The 21,480-nt window shown below is 34.3% G+C and overlaps 1 protein-coding gene across 5 annotated transcripts in view; it reads left to right on the top strand.

Moving 5' to 3' along the window:
- The first annotated feature begins 233 nt into the window (after nucleotides 1–233).
- Nucleotides 234–21,480, top strand: part of LOC143225891 (suppressor of cytokine signaling 2-like) — a 73,279-nt gene continuing 52,032 nt past the window's right edge. Inside the window, exons 1-2 of one of the 5 annotated variants that reach the window (XM_076456058.1) lie at nucleotides 234–585; nucleotides 6,534–6,673. Coding sequence is in view for 1 of the 5 variants with exons in the window: in XM_076456056.1 (XP_076312171.1) it covers nucleotides 1,923–2,744 (822 nt within the window). In the remaining 4 variants the exon portion in view is untranslated. Of the gene's footprint in view, nucleotides 586–1,609; nucleotides 4,744–6,533; nucleotides 6,674–21,480 lie in introns of those variants that run through there. The other 4 variants (XM_076456057.1, XM_076456060.1, XM_076456056.1 and 1 more) reach the window with 4 other exon arrangements.

Raw genomic sequence — 21,480 nt, 5'->3', positions numbered from 1 at the left:
GAAATAGGCTTTCTAACCATATTATAAATTTGGTGGTTATGTATATACGAATTGCAGCTATTCATACGTTGTAGACCGCAGTAACATCACGTTTTTCAGACGGGTTTTTACACTACATCATTGAGGTCATTGGCGGCTGGTGCGTTCTAGTGGGACAAGGTTGAGCTGTAAGCACCGCTTGATAATATAACCCTCCCAACAATAAGTATTTCTGAATGAATGCTCCACTGCCAATCATAAACAAGCAAGCGGAGACTTAGTTGCGCATGCGCCAAGCATGACTGTTTGTTCAAGTGAAACCCACGTGCTTCGGGAAGCATTCCCAGAAACTTTTATTTACGTACACGTAGTCAAGTTCTGGGTAAAGCATCTCCAGATATCAGGAAAGCCTTCTAGAAAACAGATAAGTGTTGAATTGACTCCGACGTTTCTCAGTGTTAGCTTGTGAGCTTTCGAAGCTGTATGTGTTCGTCTCCTCTGCTGTACAGAGAACGTCAAATAATTTATTAAGTTTTTAGTATTTTGAACAAACGTGAGAGAAACAACGGGTTTAAACAAGAATTTCGATATTATAGCACTGAATGGGTAAGAATATTTTCATTGTGATTTAGATATATTTGAAACCGACCAATAAGAGCCTGTCTAACGAAATAGAATTTATATTCTGGTTACATTAATAAAATTGTAAGTTACGTACAATAATTTAGCTTGGCTTACTTTTTATTCTAGTGTATTTAGTTTAAGAAGTACAGCAGTTTAAAGTGTATATTAATAAGCCATTCATTTTTCAAAATAAATGAATGTATATTAATTTGAGTTTAGGGACTGTTTCATTGTCAAGTATTCTCAATTCTCTCGTGCAACATTTCTCTTTCAAGAATATTGTGTACATGTGTTTAAGGTTTAAAAGATATAAAACGCAATAAAAGTTATTTTTGATTTGTTTCACAATTTGTTTTTTAGAAGTGAATGAAATATACTTTTAAATGATTGTGTGTGTCTAACATCATTTCAATGACAATGGTTAAATAACCTAATGAGGTTAAAGGAATAATTATTTTTATATCTTGAGTTGCCTTCAGAGTAGGCCTGGCATGGCCAAGTGGGTTGAGGCGTTCGACTCGTAATCAGAAGGTCGCGGGTTCGAGCCCCCATCGCACCAAACATGCTCGCTCTTTCAGCCATGGGGGCGTTATAATGTGACGGTCAATCCCACTATTCGTTGGTAGAAGAGTCGCCCAATAGTTGGCGGTGGTGGTGATGACTAGCTGCCTTCCCTCTAGTCTTACACTGCTAAATTAGGGACGGCTAGCACAGATAGCCCTCGAGTAGCTTTGCGCGAAATTAAACAAAGACAAACAAAGCCTTCAGAGTAAGTAAAGTTATCAAAAAAAATCATTTGGTTATGAAAAAAAGAAACACAAAAACATAGTTACTGTATTAACTAGTATTGTTAAGATTGACATTTAACAAATACAAATATGACCACTGAATAATTTCATATTCTTTCAGACATGTTTTCCTCGCATATATATTTGAAAATTTTCTAATCAGTTTTTGTCGTGTGAACGAAGTTTTACTTTTTATTTACATACTCGTGTTGTTTCAGATAATATAAACGAATTGGGCACATTGTGTTTGATGATGGTTTATGGAAACAAGAACTTCTCGAAGTGGAAACAAGTTAACAGTGAAATTCCTTTCAATTTTCAACACATGGCTAAGGAACAGCCTAACAGTTATCTCTCAGTTCCTTGACTGTTTTTCCTGCTATGGAAAGAGTTTGAATCTAATGTGCCAACACTGTTGCATTTTTGTCTCTGGAATACACCAGCGTAAGGTCGAAGTTTGAATACTTCTCGGAATCGCAGTCTTCGCTAGTCAAGCCAAGCAAACTTAGCTGAACATTTAAAATTGCCGATATGATAACGAAAAGTGTTGACATTGTCGCCCCAACTCGCATTCAGCTTCCTGTGGTATTCATCAGTGCCTGTCCTGGTTTAGAACTTACCCTGAAATTACCTTCAATCGAAGAAACGGTCAAAATTTCTGGAAACAATCACCAGTCAGAAGACGTTTCTACGAAGTCATCGCCTACACCACCCTCGCCTGTTCCGGCAGAACTTTCACCGGTATTTTCCCGCCCTACAAGCCCTGCAGGTTATATGAACATAGGCCCTAATGACGATTTCCAACGCATTAACAGAACAATTCAGAAACTGAAAATGTGTGGTTATTATTACGAGGGGTTGTCGTGGCAACAGGCATCCAATCTACTTCAAGATAAGCAGGTAGGGACATTTTTAGTCCGAGACAGTGCGAATCCGCGCTTTCTGTTTTCCGTCAGTGTACAAACTGAAAGGGGTCCTACGAGTATAAGAATACATTATTCTCGCGGGCAGTTTCGGTTAGACTGTCCTGACTCACTCGTGGTTCGTATGCCGTTATTTGAATGCGTTTTACAGCTGGTTGAATATTTTGTTCGATTGAGCCAGTCTATCAAGGCATCTTTTTGTGTTTGGCTAGATGACTCAGGACGAAGAGATATTAGAGTTCGACTATATAAGCCACTTTATAAGCACGTTTTGTCACTCCAGCATCTGTGCCGTCTCACCGCCAACAAACGGTTGCAGGCTCGTGCCGATCCTGCCCTCGGCTCTTGGCTCGCTGATGACAGTATTGACACCCTAGAAATTCCAAAACCAGTGAAAGCTTATCTCAGGGATTATCCCTATCCACATTAATTTGTTTTATTCGTAAATTTTATTTGTTCATAGTTACTCTATGTATTGTGTGCCTGTTATAACCAAATGTAACTGTATATAGTTGATTTTTATTGAAGTTATTATTGTTTCAGAAGCTACCTTATTGATGGGACCAATAATGACGTTTCTTGATAGTATATTCACAAAACATGTATATCAAAATAAATTTTATACGCCTATTTCCACAACTTATAAGTCATCTGCCAAAAGTTTAAAACACAATAGTTGTCGATAAACGATGCGTAAATTATCTAAGTTCTAAAATTACTTAAATTACACTAGTACCTGAAAGGTAAAGTGGTAAAGTAAAAAAAAAATACAGGTAATGTTAAGAAAAATAGCCTAACGTAAATTACGCTCTGGCAAATGAACGTAAATCGTGTTCGTGGAATTAAAGGTGATAACTGTTCAATGTAAGGATTATCGGATAACAAGTTACAGAGGACATCCTGCAATAGTTGACACTTTGTGCCTCGAAACAAATAAGTTAATCACGCATGATTGAGAAGCTTTTTCTTCACAGTCGTTAGTATAACTTTCATGTCAAAATCTTAATGTGTTTAAAAATCTGCTTCCTCGCATATATTATGGCATTTTTATAATACTAATACAAATCAATATTTAATTTGCTTCTTCACAAACGACTTCCAGAAATAGCAGTTTCGATACGTTCTTCCATCGTTGACTTCCATTTTATAAAACAAAATGTATGTTTTAAAATACAAAAGTTCAGGGTTATTTCTAAGATAAAGCAATTGTTATTTAAAAGAAAATCACAGTAATGGTTAATGTGAACTACCTTGTTTGTAGTCAACGGAATATGACCTAACATATCGAACCGGTTGTGGAGTAACCTTAAAATAATTCTACCAACATGTTAGCTTTTTACGAACTAAAACTTATGCTTAAATGTGCATAAGATATAAGATTTAGTTCCTATTTAGTATAAATGGTAATGCAAAACTTAAGTTTAGTATTATTCCGATTAATAACATTTAAAACAGAAGTGTGCTAGTTAATTTCGATAACTGAAATGTAAGTGTTATTTGGTGGTGTAAACTGAAGCTATATCACTATGCTCCAAGTCTGTTTCGATTTTTTTTACAATGATGACAAAACTTTATCAGAAATAAGCGATATATTTCGTAATAAAATCTTCCACTCCAGGAAATGTTTGTTATTACTGGTAATAATACAACGTCTGTTTTCCATACTTGACCGTTAACATTTACTTGTCTAGTTTCGCTTATTTTCTGGCATGTTTTACCAAAGCCAAGTTCTTAGAAAAGAGTTCATTGGAATTAAACGAGATAATACTGCTAGTTCTACCAAGAACTTCTTATACATTTTGTTATAGCGAGTAAACAATCTGTTATGCTTCAGTAGTCAGAGCGTACATGTAGCAAGCATTCTTACCCACATAACAAAATGCTACATTTCAAAACACTATTTATTGCAAAGGGAAGAGATGATAGAATAGTGTGGTGTATATAAGCAAATAAGTAGACTGATTAAGTACTGGATAAACAGCTTGATTAGGGAAGTTCAAATATCTGAACCGGTTTGTTTTCTTAGTCAGTTTCATCATAAGTGGATTTGGAATTTCCGAAATTAACAATTCAAACATTATTTAAATAGAGTAATATACATAACCACTTTAGTGAAATTTCATTTCTTAATGCAACGATATCGCCCTAAATGATTTTCTAAAAACAAGTTCCTGGTCTCATGTCCGGAGAGATCTGGTAAATATAAGTACTATTTTAGATTCTGAAAATTCATACTTAAGGCAATGTGTCACATTGGAATCACATTAGTCACTTGGAGGTTATTACAGTACTGTTTTATAATTATTGTAAAGATATTGCGAAGGAAACGTTATTTATTTTTTTCTTGTCTTATACATATTATTAAATGTGTGGTCCAGTTTTATTGTATAAAAAACATTCGTAATAAAATATGTATTTATGTAAACGTGTGCATGTGTTGGTCCAAATTTCTTTTTTTATCATCAAAACAAAAATATGTTTGAAAGTCATTACGTAAGATTAAAAAATAGAAAACTTAATAGTCATTGTTTGTCATTTTCGTAGATTTGAAACCAACAAACGACTTCAGTTTCTGAACAGTTTACCATCTTAAAGGATGCTCATATCAGACAAGGGAAATCCAAATGTTACTGGCAATATATTTATCTAAGACACTGACATAAAATTATCCATCAAAAAACTAAAATATACATCGGAACTTATATAGAATGTAAGTTCACGTATTCAATTTCTTCTTACTTTTATCGTAAAGTATATTTTCTGCTTTTAAGTTTTTTTTTGGGCCCGGTAGTTAGGGCGCTCGAATCGTAATCTGATGGTCGCGGGTTCGAATCCTCGTTGCACCAAACATGCTCGTCCTTTCAGCCATGAGAGTGTTATAATGTGATGGTCGATACCACTATTCGTTGGCTAAAAGTTGGCGATTAGTGGTGATGACTAGCTGCCTTCCCTCTTGTCTTACAGTATTAAATTAGGAATGTGTAATTTACCCTGTTTTGTTGAGGTACTAGTGGATGGAACACCCAATTTGTTTTTGGATACACTCACTGTCTATCCAATTTAACTTCACTTTCATCGACCTCGCATGCTAAAAAAAAAGTCAGAACTGGAAACAATGGTTGTTCACAATAATAATAAAGTAAGAAAAATGAAATAAGAGAAGATAAAAAAAAATTAGAGTACTATAAACCAATAAGGGAAGCAGTAAAGTTATCTTTGAAGATAGCGCTAGAGTTAAGATACTACTACACTAAATCTAACATTCTGCCATCAGTATAGCTCTCACTCTCTTCACTGTTGTACCATTAACTAGATTTTCAATGGCCTTAAAAAAATCTATATAATAGTAAGTTTTATATAAGAAATGTGATACACTTACATTAGTTCACCTGTATAGGATATTGTTTGTTTGTAGTTAAGTACAAAGCTCTCTGTACTTTGCCCACTACGGGTATCGAAACCGAATTTCTAGTAGTTTAAGTCAGCAGATATACGACTGGGCCACTGGAGTGCAACAGTTGTTGAAATATTACTATTTTGTAAGAAAATTTTACTTTTGTAAAACTCTCGTTCAACCTTCACCCTTCTAATAATTTTTCCAATGAGAGATAATTTCTTGACAAACATGGCAAGTCTTTATGTGTGCTTTTACGTTAATTTATGTTTGAAAGAAGTATTAATAGTAAATCTTAACTTACGCTGTTAAACTTTTCTTTACATTGATGATCGAAGCTCTGTCAATAACCTAAATTTTAATTCAAATCAAACATATTCGTTAGAATTTACAACAGAATGATATAACAATGGTTCTCACCGTGCACACTATTTAAATATGCATCTTGTTTTCGCGGAACACAGAGTAATATGAATTATTTTTAACAAAAGAAGAGGTTTTAATATTTCATTCCTTGGTTTATCTATCCCAAACAGTGTAGTTCCATTCATACCTTTAAAAATAATTATTTCCAAATTAAAACGATATTTGACAGTTTGTTACAATATCAATTCTTTAACGGATAATGTTCAATCATCAACAAATAAATTTAAAAATAATATTTACAAAAGTTGGCATATAAAAAGTTACCGTTTTGTTGAATAAATATGATAATATACTGAAATAATGTATGATTACTGAAATTACTTGCTGGAAAACATAAATAAATCGCTGCTTAATTAAGGTGATTTGGAGTTTAAAAATAATTAATAATAATTTGTTTAGGTATTTGTTCAATATACAGGGACGGAAAGACGGATTTGGGTAGCTGGATTTGTCTGATCTTAAATGGTTTATGTTTTAACAAATTTTTTTAAAGGAAAAGGGAATAGGAGTCGATATAATTACAGTACAGAACTATTAAGGTAAGGGTTTTGAATTCTATTTAATATCCCTGAATATACGTTTCTAAACAATTATTAAGAAGGAATGGGTTGGGAATCTTAAAACTGTAGAAACATAAGGTGGTTTATTTCTCTTTTTTTTTAATCTAATGATTGTGGTTGACTGCCTTCCCACAAGTGAATGCAGACAACGAAAGGCAGTAGGAGTGAAAACGTTTCACTTCACTCCTAATCCATAACTGGATTTTCACAGCTGCTAATAAGATCGGCATCTGCATTTGGATCATGTCTGATAAATGGAAAATCTCCAATGCTTTAGGAAGCTATGACCAGAGGCACCGGTAGGTGTTTGAAAGATTCGAGGCTCAGGTTTATAGTCGTGGGCATTTTCTGCGTTTAGGCACGATATCAATTATGGTATTTTATTCTGTTCATTTGAGAGGATTCGGGGTACGAGTCCCGTGTGCCAGTGTTTAATGACGCCTCTAACTATGACAACGGGTATTTTCTATTATTACTTATTGGTAATGAATATGAGTGGTAATGGACACTTTTTAAAATCTCATTTAAAATATTTTAGTTGTGTTTTATATTAATTTCATTATTGTTACATAATCCTGATTTGAATGCTTATTTACAATTATATATATATATGTATGTGTGTGTTTGCTGAATTTCACTCGAGTTTACTTGAGGACTATTTGCGGTCTCTATTTTTAAAATGATAGATTAGAAGAAAGAAAGGCAGGTAGTGAAACAACATTCACTGCCAACTTTTGACCTACTATTATCAAATAGTGGGGTTGCCCGTAACTTATAACGTCCCATGTCTGAATGGTAAGCATGTTTGGCGATGGGATTGAAACTCTCAATCGACAGATCGCAAGTCAAGCGTCGTAACCACCAAGCAATGTCAGGCGTTGTTTTTATTAAACACAAAGCTGTGTAATGGGTTGTCTGACTTGTGCAACCGCACGGATCGAATGTCGAATTTAGCTGTTTGGTTAAGCCAGAGAGAAGAAAATAAAACATGCACTTTTGCATCAAAAGATGTAAGGTTACCAATAAAAGGTGCTTATAGCTCCAGCCTTCCAGAGGATAAGGCCGCATCTAGCATTAGTATAAAACAAAATGGATAACACCACAAGATCTTCGACCTTTATATGAAATTGCACGCTCGAAGTGAACGATCTAACTCTCAATGACTCTTGCAGATTATATTTTTATTTTTGTTTCAGTGGCATGATCGTGCTTTCTTCTTTTGGTCTTGACTTGAAGCGAGGCCGTTGACCTAAATTAAACGCTGTAAGTTTAACAAATTTTATTCATGTTAGGCCAATGTATGTAAGTGGTATTCTAAATATACTACGCTGTTAGATAGGCGGATTAAGATCCTACTGTTAAAGGATTAGACGGGCTGTCACAAAAACAAAGTTCTCGGTTGGATAATTCGGTGACAGTGAGATGGACAATGGAATAGTTACATTTAAGCTGTGTATTCTTGCAGGTATGCGTGTTATTATCGAAAAGAATGTTGTTTCACGTAATGTGGTACGTGCCTGCCATTAGTCATGATTTATTTTGAGTTCTAGTTCGGATGATATAAGGAAGTGAACGATTATATGTTCAGACGAGTTTATTAGTTGTATCTATATCGGATATAAGGGACCACCCTGATGAAATGAGGGGAAAGGGGAGATCTCTACTCTTATTTTGATGTATTAACTTAAAGTTTAAATATGTTATGTAACTCTTTTTTATGTAAAGATTATTTTGACGTCAAGTATGCATCTCTAATATTTTAAGCCATATATCACAGATTCCTAAACAAAGGAGAAATAAATAGTTCTTATCCTCTTCAACAAGAACAAAAAATATTATTTATTAGCTTTTAAACTTCAAAATACATTTTTACGCAAGTTAAACATGGTTCATTGATAAAGAAAAATCTATATATTCCAAATTACTAATGAAGATACAATGAATTCGTACACATTGGAATACCACTAATAAAAATTGTGTTTGTAAAATAAGAAAATCGCTTGTTATAGTCGTCAATGAATATTTTTCTGATTATCATGAGAATATTCTTAAGAATGTATTTTTAAACACCTAAAAATACTTCGCAATACAAATAACGAACTGCTTTCAATCTAGAACTAACCAGGCTTCACTAAATCTGAGGATCTTATTTAACTAATATTTGTGGAGTATGTGTTAAACAAGCTGCTATATTTCTCAGATAGAGTTGTTTCCGACCTAGAATCAACCACATTTTTGTAAAGCAACTTAGTTATAAATAGTTTATTTGTGGAGTGTGTGTTAAAAAACTTACCATATTTCTCAACAGCTTCATTTCATTATTGTACTTTATTCCTACTGTTCTCTATGTTTCTCAACCCTCACCACCACATTTCTAAATAAGCATTTTTAGTGCCAGGTTTGTTTTTAGTTTCACGGTAGAGAAACAGAGACACACGTTTTAGTATTTATTTATTCATTTCATATTTGAAAATGGTAAACGTTGGAAAGTCTGAAGGGAATATCCCTTCTTCATGTGGTAAAAAGGTCCTGGCATGGCCAGGTGGGTTAAGATGCTCGACTCGTAATTTGAGGGTCGCGGGTTCAAATCCTCGTCGCACCAAACATGCTCGCCCTTTCAGCCGTGGGGGCGTTATAATGTAACGGTCAATCCCACTATTCGTTGGTACAAGAGTAGCCCAAGAGTTGACAGTGGGTGGTGATGACTAGCTGCCTTTCCTCTAGTCTTACAATACTAAATTAGGGACGGCTAGCGCAGATAGCCCTTGAGTAGCTTTGCGCGAAATTCTAAACAAACAATCATGTGGTAAACATTTTCACGCTTACATGACAACGTTCTAGAAGAGGACATCTATGTGTTCATGCTTTTAAATCGTTTATCGTCATTGCCGTCCATGGCTAGAAATGAGGCCACCATCAATTCTATGCACGATAATGTTTCGTTTCATCCCATTAATTTATGAACACTTCAGTGAATAAGGATGGTAACATATATATATATATATATATTAATTAAAAATCGCATATTCTTGACCGTAAATATTCTATGTGTGTTCATTATAATTGACAGGAACCACTCAAAAAGTAAAATAATGAATATTTGAAAAAAAAACAACACAAGAGAATAAATTTAAGTTAAAACTCAATCTGGTGTTACCTTTAGCACGTGGTAACAAAGTTCCCCAGAAAAACTGACGTATAATGTGTTTGAGTCCCTTAGTAACACCTTTTCATCACAAATTCGTATTTATTACCTTGTGCACTCAAGGAATTAACATTTGGAAACGGACTTTATAGATTGTAAGAAAAAGCTCAAATTTTAGTGATTCATCTGTATTAAAACTAAGTCAGAAGTTTGTGTAAAATAATATAATTTTTAATAATATTCTTTCTGAAAACCTTACAGGAAACAATAAAATCATTTAATCACAATTATATAAATTGCAGAAACTGTATCTGAGTATACATGTAACTCTTATAAAATTATTATATACCAACAATTAATTAGTAATTACGGATTAAATGCTAAACATCGTGGAAGTATTGGATAACCAATCTAAGATTGCTATAAAAATTAACTCCAGATTTTTTTAACACTATTCATCTTAACTTGTCATTGCGAGGGGAGATAGTAATTCAGGTCTATTTCTATACACTTTACTTCGAGCTGCAATGGAAAAATTAAAAATGATGTAGAAAATCTGCAGTTATCTTATTTTATAAGAATCGTTAATTGCTATATTGTACAAAATCTTTCACCTCTTTTCAATGGTATCGGACATCTTGTTTGTCAATTTGTGCCTGATTTTGGCTTCTCAGAAGTTTAGAGAGGCCTGGACTATTTCTATATTTGATGCACCTGGCCATAATAAATATAAAAAATGATGGTAAATGAAAACAAAAGAAAAGTAAAGCATAGTTTAAATATTTAATTGGTATATATATAATTTGCAGCTCTAAGCTGATGCGTTACATTTTAGTCTGATTGGTAGACACATAAAATCAACTTGCAAAACTTAACAACTGCAAAAACAAAACTGTTTAAATTGGAAACCCCCTCTGAGTTTGAGTCCTGGGCTAAATGGCCCTCCTGGCTCACTCCCTAACAGGCCTTAGCTTAATAGTATGCTTGTAAGCTTAGAAAAGGCAATAAGTAATTGATATTTAATTATATCTCTTCTTTCTGCCAATCTGTATTGGCCCAAGTAAGACTACAGAGTTCCGAAGTATTCTAATTCATAACGTTATATACCAGCATTGTTGTTACTTCATTGTTTCGTCAGTTTCCTCCAACATTAGTAAAACGTGAAGAAGTTTAAAGCATAATCAACACATCTTCTAGACAGAGTGAGAAACGACACAGAACTTGTGAATGATGCCTCACTTATACAAGGTGATTGGTATGAAATTAATATCCACTAAGAACATGGAACACAGTTATATATATATATATATACACGTGGTTCCTGTTTTATATGCCTTTTTTTTACATAAGTATTGAGTATTAATATTACTTAATACTGTTGTTGTTTTAGAGCAAAACTAGACAATCTGCGCTCTATATATCGCGGAGAATCGACCCCAAATTTTAACATTGTAAATTCGTAAACTTATTTTTAACCCCACGGAGGGCGTTAGGCAATAAAAAGTGCTGTTTTTTTGGGGTTTTTTAAATTTCGGACAAAGCTACTCGAGGGCTATTTGCGCTAGCCGTCCCTAATTTAGCAATGTAAGACGAGAGGGAAGGCAGCTAGTCATCACCACCCACCACCAACTCTTGGGCTACTCTTTTACCAACGAATAGTGGGATTGACCGTCACATAATAACGCGCCCACGACTGAAAGGGCAAGCATGTTTAGTGCGACCGGGATTCGAACCCCAGATTACGAGTCGAACGCCTTAATACGCTTGGCCATGTCGGGCCCAAACGAGCGAAAAGTAGTACTGTGTGCGGGGCAACTAATCCTCTTGTATGTTTTGGAAGTGAAATGTAAACACTGACTGTACACTACATAATTATTTAGGGTTTAATATTTCTTTCTTTATGCGAGGAACCTATACATAAGCTAGGCTTAATTCTTCGGTATGGCGCAATGCTCGTTAATGCAACTATAAACAACTCTGACGTAATATTTCTTAACGACTCATTTAAAATAGCTTTCAGGTTTCTCATAAAGTCACCATATTGAAAAACATTTTCTCCCCATATATCTCATTTGTAATATGATGCAGGAGAGGGGGATGCCAATAAAGAAAGTGGGTGTTCGATAAAGTAGGTATGAGTTAACCACGATGTTTAAAAATTATTAAACTTGATTACAACCTAATTAATCAACTGCTTTCTAAACGAAACTTTTAGTCAAGAGCAATAACACTGAAGTTCTATACAACTTCTTCGTATTTCCTAGGGTTACTACTGTTCGTCAAACCACATGCCCAACGAACCCTAACAGAAAGGGACTCTTGTTTCTTTATATTTGAATAGCTTTGTTGGATATCTTCCCATCAATCTACGTACGTTTTATTACAAATTGTATTCTTGCGACCATTTCCGATTACGGAAAAAGTTCGGGTGATGTGTCTGTTTTTCGTAATTTGTGTTTTTAATTCGCGCAAAGCTACACTAGGGCTATCTGCGCTAGCCGTCCCTAACTTAGCAGTGTAAGACTAGAGAGAGGACAGCTAGTCATCGCCACCTACGGCCAACTCTTGGGCTACTCTTTTACAAACGAATAGTGGAGTTGATCGTAACATTATAACGCCCCCACGGCTGAAAGGACGAGCATGTTTGGTGTGAAGGGGATTCGAACCCACGACCTTCAGATTACGAGTCGAGCGCCCGAATCACCTGGCCATGCGAGGCTGCAATAACAAATATTCACAGTTTTATATGATGTAACACCACACTAAACTGCAATGTTGATTTTCTCATCAAAATCTTTTATGTTGTTAATGACAAGTTTACAGTAGTTTCTGATGATCGTTTAAGTTTTATGAGGTGCTAAGAAATTTGTTGTAGATCAGACAAATCAGGCCCAGCTGAACTCCATCCTTGGGATTTCACTTAGTTTTATCAAAAACTGTGAGGAAAGATCAAAACGAAAAAAAAAAAGAAATATAAATATACAGATAAAATATAAAATAAATATATATAAATGTATAAATATTTCGAAAATATATTTCCAATTTTTTGTGTGTCACTAATAAAGAATTGTGGGTAGAAAGTGAGAAATGCCAAATTACGAATAAATATTCCAATTATCTGAATTGATGAAGTCAGGAAGATGAGTCATTTGTTTAGAGTAATTCTCTGTTGGACTTCAGTTGTTTCTACGTAACAAAATGTATACGTAGAAATTTCTATTTTGTTTCACGGTAAATTGAAGATTTATAAACGACCTAAAGTATGATTTTTAGAGCTAATAGGTTAAATGATAGAATAAGTCAATTTATGAAAGAAGTGGTACCAGCAACACAATAAATATTTCTACGCAAAAATAAACAACAAGAAAACATATCAACAGACTAATTACTACACTTTCTGTTTTTAGTACCTTGTGTTAGTTCATGAACTCATTTAAAGTATTGGAATAAAAGGCATTCCACATTATATAAAAGTCTCACATGGCCAGTTATAAGAATTGAGAACTGAAGATACGAACAGGCACGTTTGTTATAATTACATAATTTAACTAATTATGATATATGTTAATGAGAAATTTTAAGTTCTATGAACCATTAATTTACTGACATTAATATGATAATTTAAGAATGCCGATGTCTGATGACTACAGAGTTATAATATATATTATTTAACTTCTGAGAGTTCCAGTGAATTATTTCAGGCATTCATATGTTCTTCAGGCCAGAGCATTTTTTTTCTTTAGTTCTTGTGACGTAAGACGTCTAAAATGGTAAAGCATGATTTATTAGTTATGTTGTAATGAGTGTGATATTCTATTCCAAAGTTTAACTGACATATCTCTGTATTGGTACAGTACACACTTCCAGAAATAAAGAGTGTATAATAGCGTATCAGGTTCGTTTTATGTGCTATGTGCTGCCGCTGACCAGGTCTTCTCTGAACACTCTGAACTTCATCAGGCTGCCTGTGTTACAACAAGCAAGGTCTTCGCCGAAACGCTATTTATATTTGTCACTTACGACCCCTAGGCCTTTTGTAATTCAGTACTTAGTAAACGAAACATGATTCGTTTACGTGCTAATATCTGTAATATTACATAAAATGACTTATTAAAGAAAATAACTTAAAAATAACGTATACTAAGTTATGACTTTAATCTTAAGACTGATGAATCATAACCAAGTAACATTAAAACGATTTTCTACAAATCTGAACGAAAAACGTATGAACATATTCATAGAATAATAATGAAATTTTAAATTTCTTTGGACTTGTGGTGGTGGGAGGAAGTAGAAATTACTCTGGTTAAGAAACGAGTAATTTTTGTTAAAGGAAAAAAAAAACGTATTTGCATAACTAAATAATATTCTTATTCGAAAGTTTGACGTAACTATTTCCGTATGACGTCATTAGTCATCTAAATTTCATGAATTATTGGCAAGTAGCCAAGACCCAAACAGAAACCACAATCATTTGATGTCTGTTTCCAAGAACATAAATCAAGACGTATTCAGTCTTCTCCCAGTTTCTTTTTAATTTTTGCAAATAATTCTTGAAAATTCTCTAACATAGTTGGTTAATACACTAAATTACTTTTTATTTAAAGTTACGTGATTCATTGCATTATGCCAGCAGGCGGAAACTTTTGTTTTCCTTCTAATACAATTAAATGGAATGAGGAAAGGATGGGCACTTATGTTTAAAGTATAGAAAGGATTAATACAGTTACTATAACTACTAGAAGGGAAACAGTGAACAACACCCACCGCCAACTCTTTGGCTACTCTTATTGGATCATGTAGTGAGATTTGATAGCAAGACATGAATCATCGATTTCATAGCCCGAGCACAAAAACTACTGAGCCACACCAGACCATGACTGTGGATAGAAAGTTTTGTTTTGTTTGTTTGGAATTTCGCACAAAGCTACTCGAGGGCTATCTGTGTTAGCCGTCCCTAATTTAGCAGTGTAAGACTAGAGGGAAGGCAGCTAGTCATCACCACCCACCGCCAACTCTTGGGCTACTCTTTTACCAACGAATAGTGAGATTGACCGTCACATTATACACCCCCACGGCTGGGAGGGCGAGCATGTTTAGCGCTACTCGGATGCGAACCCGCGACCCTCAGATTACGAGTGCATGCCTTAACGCGCTCGGCCATGCCGGGCCATGGATAAAAAGCAACCAATTGCTAATCATACTAAAATATACTACAAAACTATAAGAAGTTATATAATTTTGTCGTTATTTCATGATTAAGTACAGAAGTTCTATCCTTAAATCACATGCATCTATAACGACAATAAAATGGAAAAAAATGTTCGCAAAATTTCCAGGTAATCGCGGTTTTGTAGGACAAGAGATAACGGAATTCAACACAAAACAGTGACTCATATAGAGAACTCAGGGAAGTGCTGAAATTTACATATTTTCTTAGGAAGAAAGGATGTGTCTAAAAGTCAGAATCAGAATCTGTAGCTGCATAATGATTTATATGTTTAAGTGAAAACTGTATCAAGTAGAGACTGTTTCAGATTTTTTTTCATTCCTTTAGTTACTATATGTTTTTTCTCATTATATAGTATACAATACATTATATACTATATATATATGTTTCTAGTAGGACTGGCTACCTACGCTAGCCGTCCCTAATTTTTAACTTGTAGGTTAGAGGGAAGGCAGCTAGTCAACAGCACCCAACACAAACTATTAAACTGCACTAATCAAGTAGCGTGATCTGACAGGGCCACATAATGTGAATGAGGGACACTGTGGTACACAATCTCTACGCTAATCATTAGGTTGCTCCCGATCCTTCAATATATAGAAATAATTTCTCAATTCATTCATTTTTTTCGGTGCTTTTCAGGTCATGTAATAATAGATCTACATTTATATATCCCCTTCCCAGTGGTTTAACGGTAAATCAGTAAACGTATAATGTTAAATCCAGAATTAGATACCAGTGATGGGAATAACATAGATAATTCATTGTGTAGCGTTGTGCATAACAATCAAACAACTCAACTATGTGAATTAAGAAAAGGAAAAAAACTGAATAAGAGAAAACAATTACATCGATTTTATAAGTTTACTATTTTCATTCCATTCCAGTGATTCAGCGGAAAGTGTGGCGTATCATGCTAAAAGCCAGGTTTCGATACTTGTGGTGGGCACAGCGCAGACAGCCTATTATGCAGCGTTGTGCTTAACAACAAAGCCTATTCTTTATTGTACTAAATTGTAATACAAAATTAATAACTTAGACTTTGAAGAATAGAAAGAAGGTTATGAAATAACACAAGTTCGTTGTGTCCAAACAACCTTTTTCACAGTGCTTGAGCTTCTGTGTTTAAAATTAATTATTACCGAGTATTTGATGAATAGGGGCGTTTTAATATATTTGCACGTTTTTATTTTTTTTTATCAACTCTAGTATAGTTTAAAAGCAGCAAAAAATTTTCAAAAAGTAAAATATAATATTCATTGCATGGAAAACAAAATCGATAACATTCAGTTGAAGTTTACTCGCCACAGAGTTTAACACGAATACTTAAATGACAAGAAGCTTCAAAGAAATTTGTTTGAAATTTATTCCTACTGCTACAGTGGTAAGTCTATGGATTTACAACGCTAAAATTAGGGTTCGATTCTCCTCGGTGGACTCATCAGATAGCCCGAAGTAGCTTTGCTATGAGAAAACACACGCGCTTGTTTCTATTGTACAAAAGAATGTTATACATCAGAAGATAAACTAACACGTGAGCTTCGTTACTACAGGATTTCCGCGAAATTCAAAACTAGCATAGGATCTATGATATTAATATAGACTCTTTCAAGTTCTAAAATATCAAATCCGTCTCTATATCATTGTAAAATGTAGTAGCAAGATTGCAAGCTGAGAAAACAAAAAGACGTTTAATAAACTTTGAAATAAGTATTTCAATATACGTGGGGAACGAGTTTCAGCTTCAGCATTTGTAAAACCATTATTTGTACATGGGGATCATCAACAAGGTGCATTTTTGTTGCTAAAATGTGTAGATAAAAACAAAATAAAATAACAAACTAATTAGTTATTTTACACTTCAATTTCGCTCTCTTTTCAACTTCTTAGCTTCAGTTAATAAATCCATTTTTAAACTATATTTGTTTATAGTGGATCATAAACCAAAATCCAGATCGGGATATCGTAAAATAATCCTGCTTCAACGCCTATAATTAATTTTAAACCTAAATATACTTATTTCACTCTAAGCAGTAAATATACGCCAAACATATCCCAGTAACAATGATTTTTTTACCACGAACCTGTAAAAAAACATATATTATGATTAAGATAATATTTCTAAATTTAAAACATTCAGTTCATATTTCGTAGGACTCAGACCTGTTGTTATTTATATTAATGTTTGCAATTACTAACTTCTAACAGACACCCATTCCCCTTACTAGCTCATACCGCTAAAAAACAAAATTCCAATATCAGCTGTGGGCAGAGCACAGATAGCCAGTTGTGTATCTTAGTGCTTAACAACAAATGAAATAAGAGACATTCATTAGGTCATTTGCTATGCATGATCTGTTGTTTGAGCACAACCAATACACATCATATTTATTTAATTAACTACTTAGAAAGACAGATAAAGACAAAGGGAAGTATGAAACATGACGTGATTTTAATTTTTTCTTATTATCTTTACGAAACTTCAAGTGTTTTTCTTTCATATAATTTAATACATTAAGATTAAAATTTTGTGATCAGAATAAAAAGTTTCACAAATATAAAACCCGGTGATGAAAATTTTACAGAATGGGGTGGGGGTTCGTCTGAGGTAATTATTAAACTGCATCTTACTTCAATTGTTAGAGCGTCATCCTTGACAGGTCTCGTAATGCCGATCTTGTTGATCTTCAGTCAGCTCATGCGGGACCCATATATCCAACTTTTTAGTCTCTCCAATCGCACACAAGTGGTTGGAAATATTTGATTTGCTTGTGTCTAGCTTTTATGCAGGCTCAAATACTGTTGTGAGGGTCTGTCTCAACTACTTCCCTTAATGTGTTTTTATCTAAGGATGGCTTCCTTTTACGACCTTCGTGGTCTTTAAGATTCTCATCTTCGTGTCGAAACCTTTGAAACCAATGTTGAACTGCACGCTCAGTAACAGATCCATGAACAAATGCCTGAATGATATTTCATGTAGTTTCGATAGCTTTTAGTTCAAGTTTGAAGTCGTACAGGAAAATCAGACAAAAGTTCTTCTTGTCCATCCTGCCTTGGGGGTTGAGAAACTTACTCTGAGCAGAATTAAAACAGCAGACAATTAAGACACCTTGTAAGCAACAAACGTTGGATTAAACCAACTACCCAAAAATGAGTTCCTCGATATTCAGTTTCTAAATGTCATTGGGACAAATCTGACATTTATTTCTAGACAGCCTAATATTTCTTTTTCGCCTTCGTAGCTCTGTAGGAATCAAGAAAGAAAGAAAAAGAGTAAATGAGGTTGTGCTTTAATTTCATTGTATGGATGTTTGGTTGACATAACTTAAAATGGGCTAGACTTGTGCAAATTCAGAGAAATCTTAGTCGTTGTTGAGTTACTTGAATGGATTCATTTTGAAAACTAATTAACCTCTCGAATACATTTCCTTTTCCTAGGTCAGCGAATAAAATGGTCATGGCATTTTTTAAAGCATAACATAATCAGAGAAACATTTCGTAACGAACCAGAGGGTAGAAACATTCACAGTGAAAACCAAGTTTAAAGGCTATAAATGTTTGTTTTATGGTTGCAATGGGAATTTAGATAGTTTCAGAATGATGGTCTATAAGCATGTCGAATTTCATCAAGATTGAATGTTATATTCAAACATTTTCATCTTCTTCTTTGACATCCGTGCACCAACTCCCACCCCCTCCTATGTGTACCAAATATTGTAGGTCCAATGTGGAATAGGTTTAAGCAAAATGAATATAAAATAATAATAGGTTTAGTAATAATTTTACCACGTCTAACCCTTTCACAATCAACCACATTAATCTTATTGTGTTATCGCTTCCTAATGCTGTTCTAACGTTTTCTTACTTGAATTTTCTGTCTTTTTGAAATAGGTTTTTGATATACAACTGCGCGTTTATAATTTTCTCACTTTTATTCTTTGCATTTATCTTATTAATTTCGTTCTTTATGAAATCTTCATGTTATCCATTGCCAAAACAGGTTGTAGTGAAGTGTCTTTATTACTTCTTAGCATCTTCTGTGCAATCTATGACGCCTGTCTTTACATTGTTAGGATGGTTTAACGAGGACTTCCTGTGGTATATGAGTTGTGCATTTTTTAAACCACCATGTTGAGTCAAAGAATAGGAGCTTATCTTCTCTCCTTATACTACAGTGCTATATGTTTACTGTTCAGACGGTTCAGGAATTCTGCAATGTTGTTTGCAGTGTTGTGCGTATAAGCATATTATGACTGTATCGTTAACATATGTGTGCCAAACTACGAGAAGTAAAGTGGTTGGACTGGGATGTTATCTTCGAAATGTCCTAAGTCGAGATTACTGAGAACATTCCGTGACAGAAGTAAACTCATGCTCGTTGTCTGGTTTGTTTGTTTGGAATTAAGCACAAAGTTACTCCAAGAGCTAATTGTGCTTTGCCCACCACGGATATCGAAACCCTGTTTTTGGCGGTCAAACATACCACTGTGCCACAGGACCTTTTGTTGTTAGTATATTTATCTATTTCATTCTAATTGTAAAAATATTTCGGGGAAGAGTGTCTCAAAAACTCTCAGTTCCACCTGCCGTATCCAGGCATAGCTGGAATCACTTTTGATTTTGCACCCCTTCCCCCCAAATACATTTTACTTATTAAGTTATCCATTATGGAGTACTTGTCAGTTCACCAGTGTGATACCTCCCCCCCCCCCAAAAAAAAAAAAAAAAAAAAGAGTAGAGGATGCTCGGTCATTGGCGTTGTCTGATTGTAGGATATAGCTGGGAAGAATACCTTTTGTATGAAAAAAACAAAGGAAGTAAAATTAGCACTAAAATAAAAGAAATTGATATGTTTACAAGGACGTGACAGAATAAAATTAGTCTTAGCTTATTATTTTTACTTTGATGCCGTGTCAGTACTTGTGTGTATGTTTGTAGTTTGTATTAATGGCGAAGACCACCTGCTGCATTCCCTAAGTTTGAACTATGGACCACAGAAATGTAAGCCAGTAAGCAGCACTTTACAATCAACTATAGACTCTAAGGAATTGGCTATCAATGTTATAATGTACCTATATTGGGAAATATTTTGTGGTAATACACGAATTCCAACCCGGCTCACCACAGGGTCGACCCGCGTCCAACACCTTACAAGAGAATGAAAACAAAGAAATTGATACATAAGCAGCTACCAGCTTAGCTATTCCAGACCTATATCGCACACACTTCTTTTCGGTGTTTTGGTTCGTTTTTAGGCCACAGTTTGTTATTATCAGTTTTTGCTGTGTTGTTTCAACACCACCAATGACACTTAAAAATTGGGGACAGTAACTGGTGATCTTCATAGCTTCTGTTTTCCGATTTTTTTATTTTTCTATTTTATAACTTAGAACTTAAAAAATAAGACCCTTTCGCGTGCACAAAGTAGTATATTACCTGGAAGGATGAAAAGAATGGGAGGAAGTACTGCGTCCTTATTGTGACCTATCTCTAAGAAGTGGTCATGTTATTTTCCACAAGGGAATCGTCAGAGATAATAAAACATAATTTTAAATAGAATTATCTTGGTGAGTGCAACTGACTTATCAATATGGAGATTAAATATATCTTAAGATAGCTTTACGAAGGTTTCAATGATGGGTATCTAAAACTACAATAGAAGATAAACCTCTTAAATTACACTTCCTAGAAATTTATAGATTAACTTAATCTGTTCTCAACTAATTGTTTTACATTAGTATGGTATAATGTATGCTTCAATTAGATAAGTATGATATATATGGTGTTGAAAAAATACCTAAAGGTGAACTGATAATTCATTGAATTTATTTGTGTTGCAGGCGAGATTTTTTTTTGCGCCAGCATAAAATGTGATGAAGTTTCTAATTATTTCATAGAACAATAAACAGTGTAACCATGTCCAGTAAACTTAGATAAAATTCGTTCTACGAAGTATTTAATTATCAATGACACCTGGATATTTAGAAAAGCAAATTTTTTTTGCAAATAATGTTCGAAGAACTAGAAACAATGCATTATGCCTTACTTCCCTCTAAACAGGAAAATCCCAAGAAATAAAACGTTATGGATATTAAAACTGGAAAGCAGTGCCATCTATACGCTGAAGAAAGATACTCATGCTGAACACATTAAGACAACCTTCATATTTAGCATACTTGAACTGTGAATTTAAGCCTTATGGTTTGCTTTCTGTCGCCTCAAAAACGTGCTCCCTACTTTGGAGTTGTAACTTTGTTATAAGAGTGGCGTCCGTACTCTCTGTTCGATCAGAAAAAAAAGAGTACTGTAAGATCTGGCAGTGACTTGTGTTGACTAGGTGCTTTCTTTCTTATGTTATCACTCCAAAATTAAGGCGGAAAGCTTTACGCAGATTATTCGTTCTAAAATTTT

Source organism: Tachypleus tridentatus, chromosome 9, assembly GCF_004210375.1.
Source record: "Tachypleus tridentatus isolate NWPU-2018 chromosome 9, ASM421037v1, whole genome shotgun sequence".
In the NCBI taxonomy this organism is placed as follows: domain Eukaryota; kingdom Metazoa; phylum Arthropoda; class Merostomata; order Xiphosura; family Limulidae; genus Tachypleus; species Tachypleus tridentatus.
The sequence above is the reverse complement of the archived record's forward strand: the minus strand, read 5'-3'. Positions and strand labels throughout refer to the sequence as shown.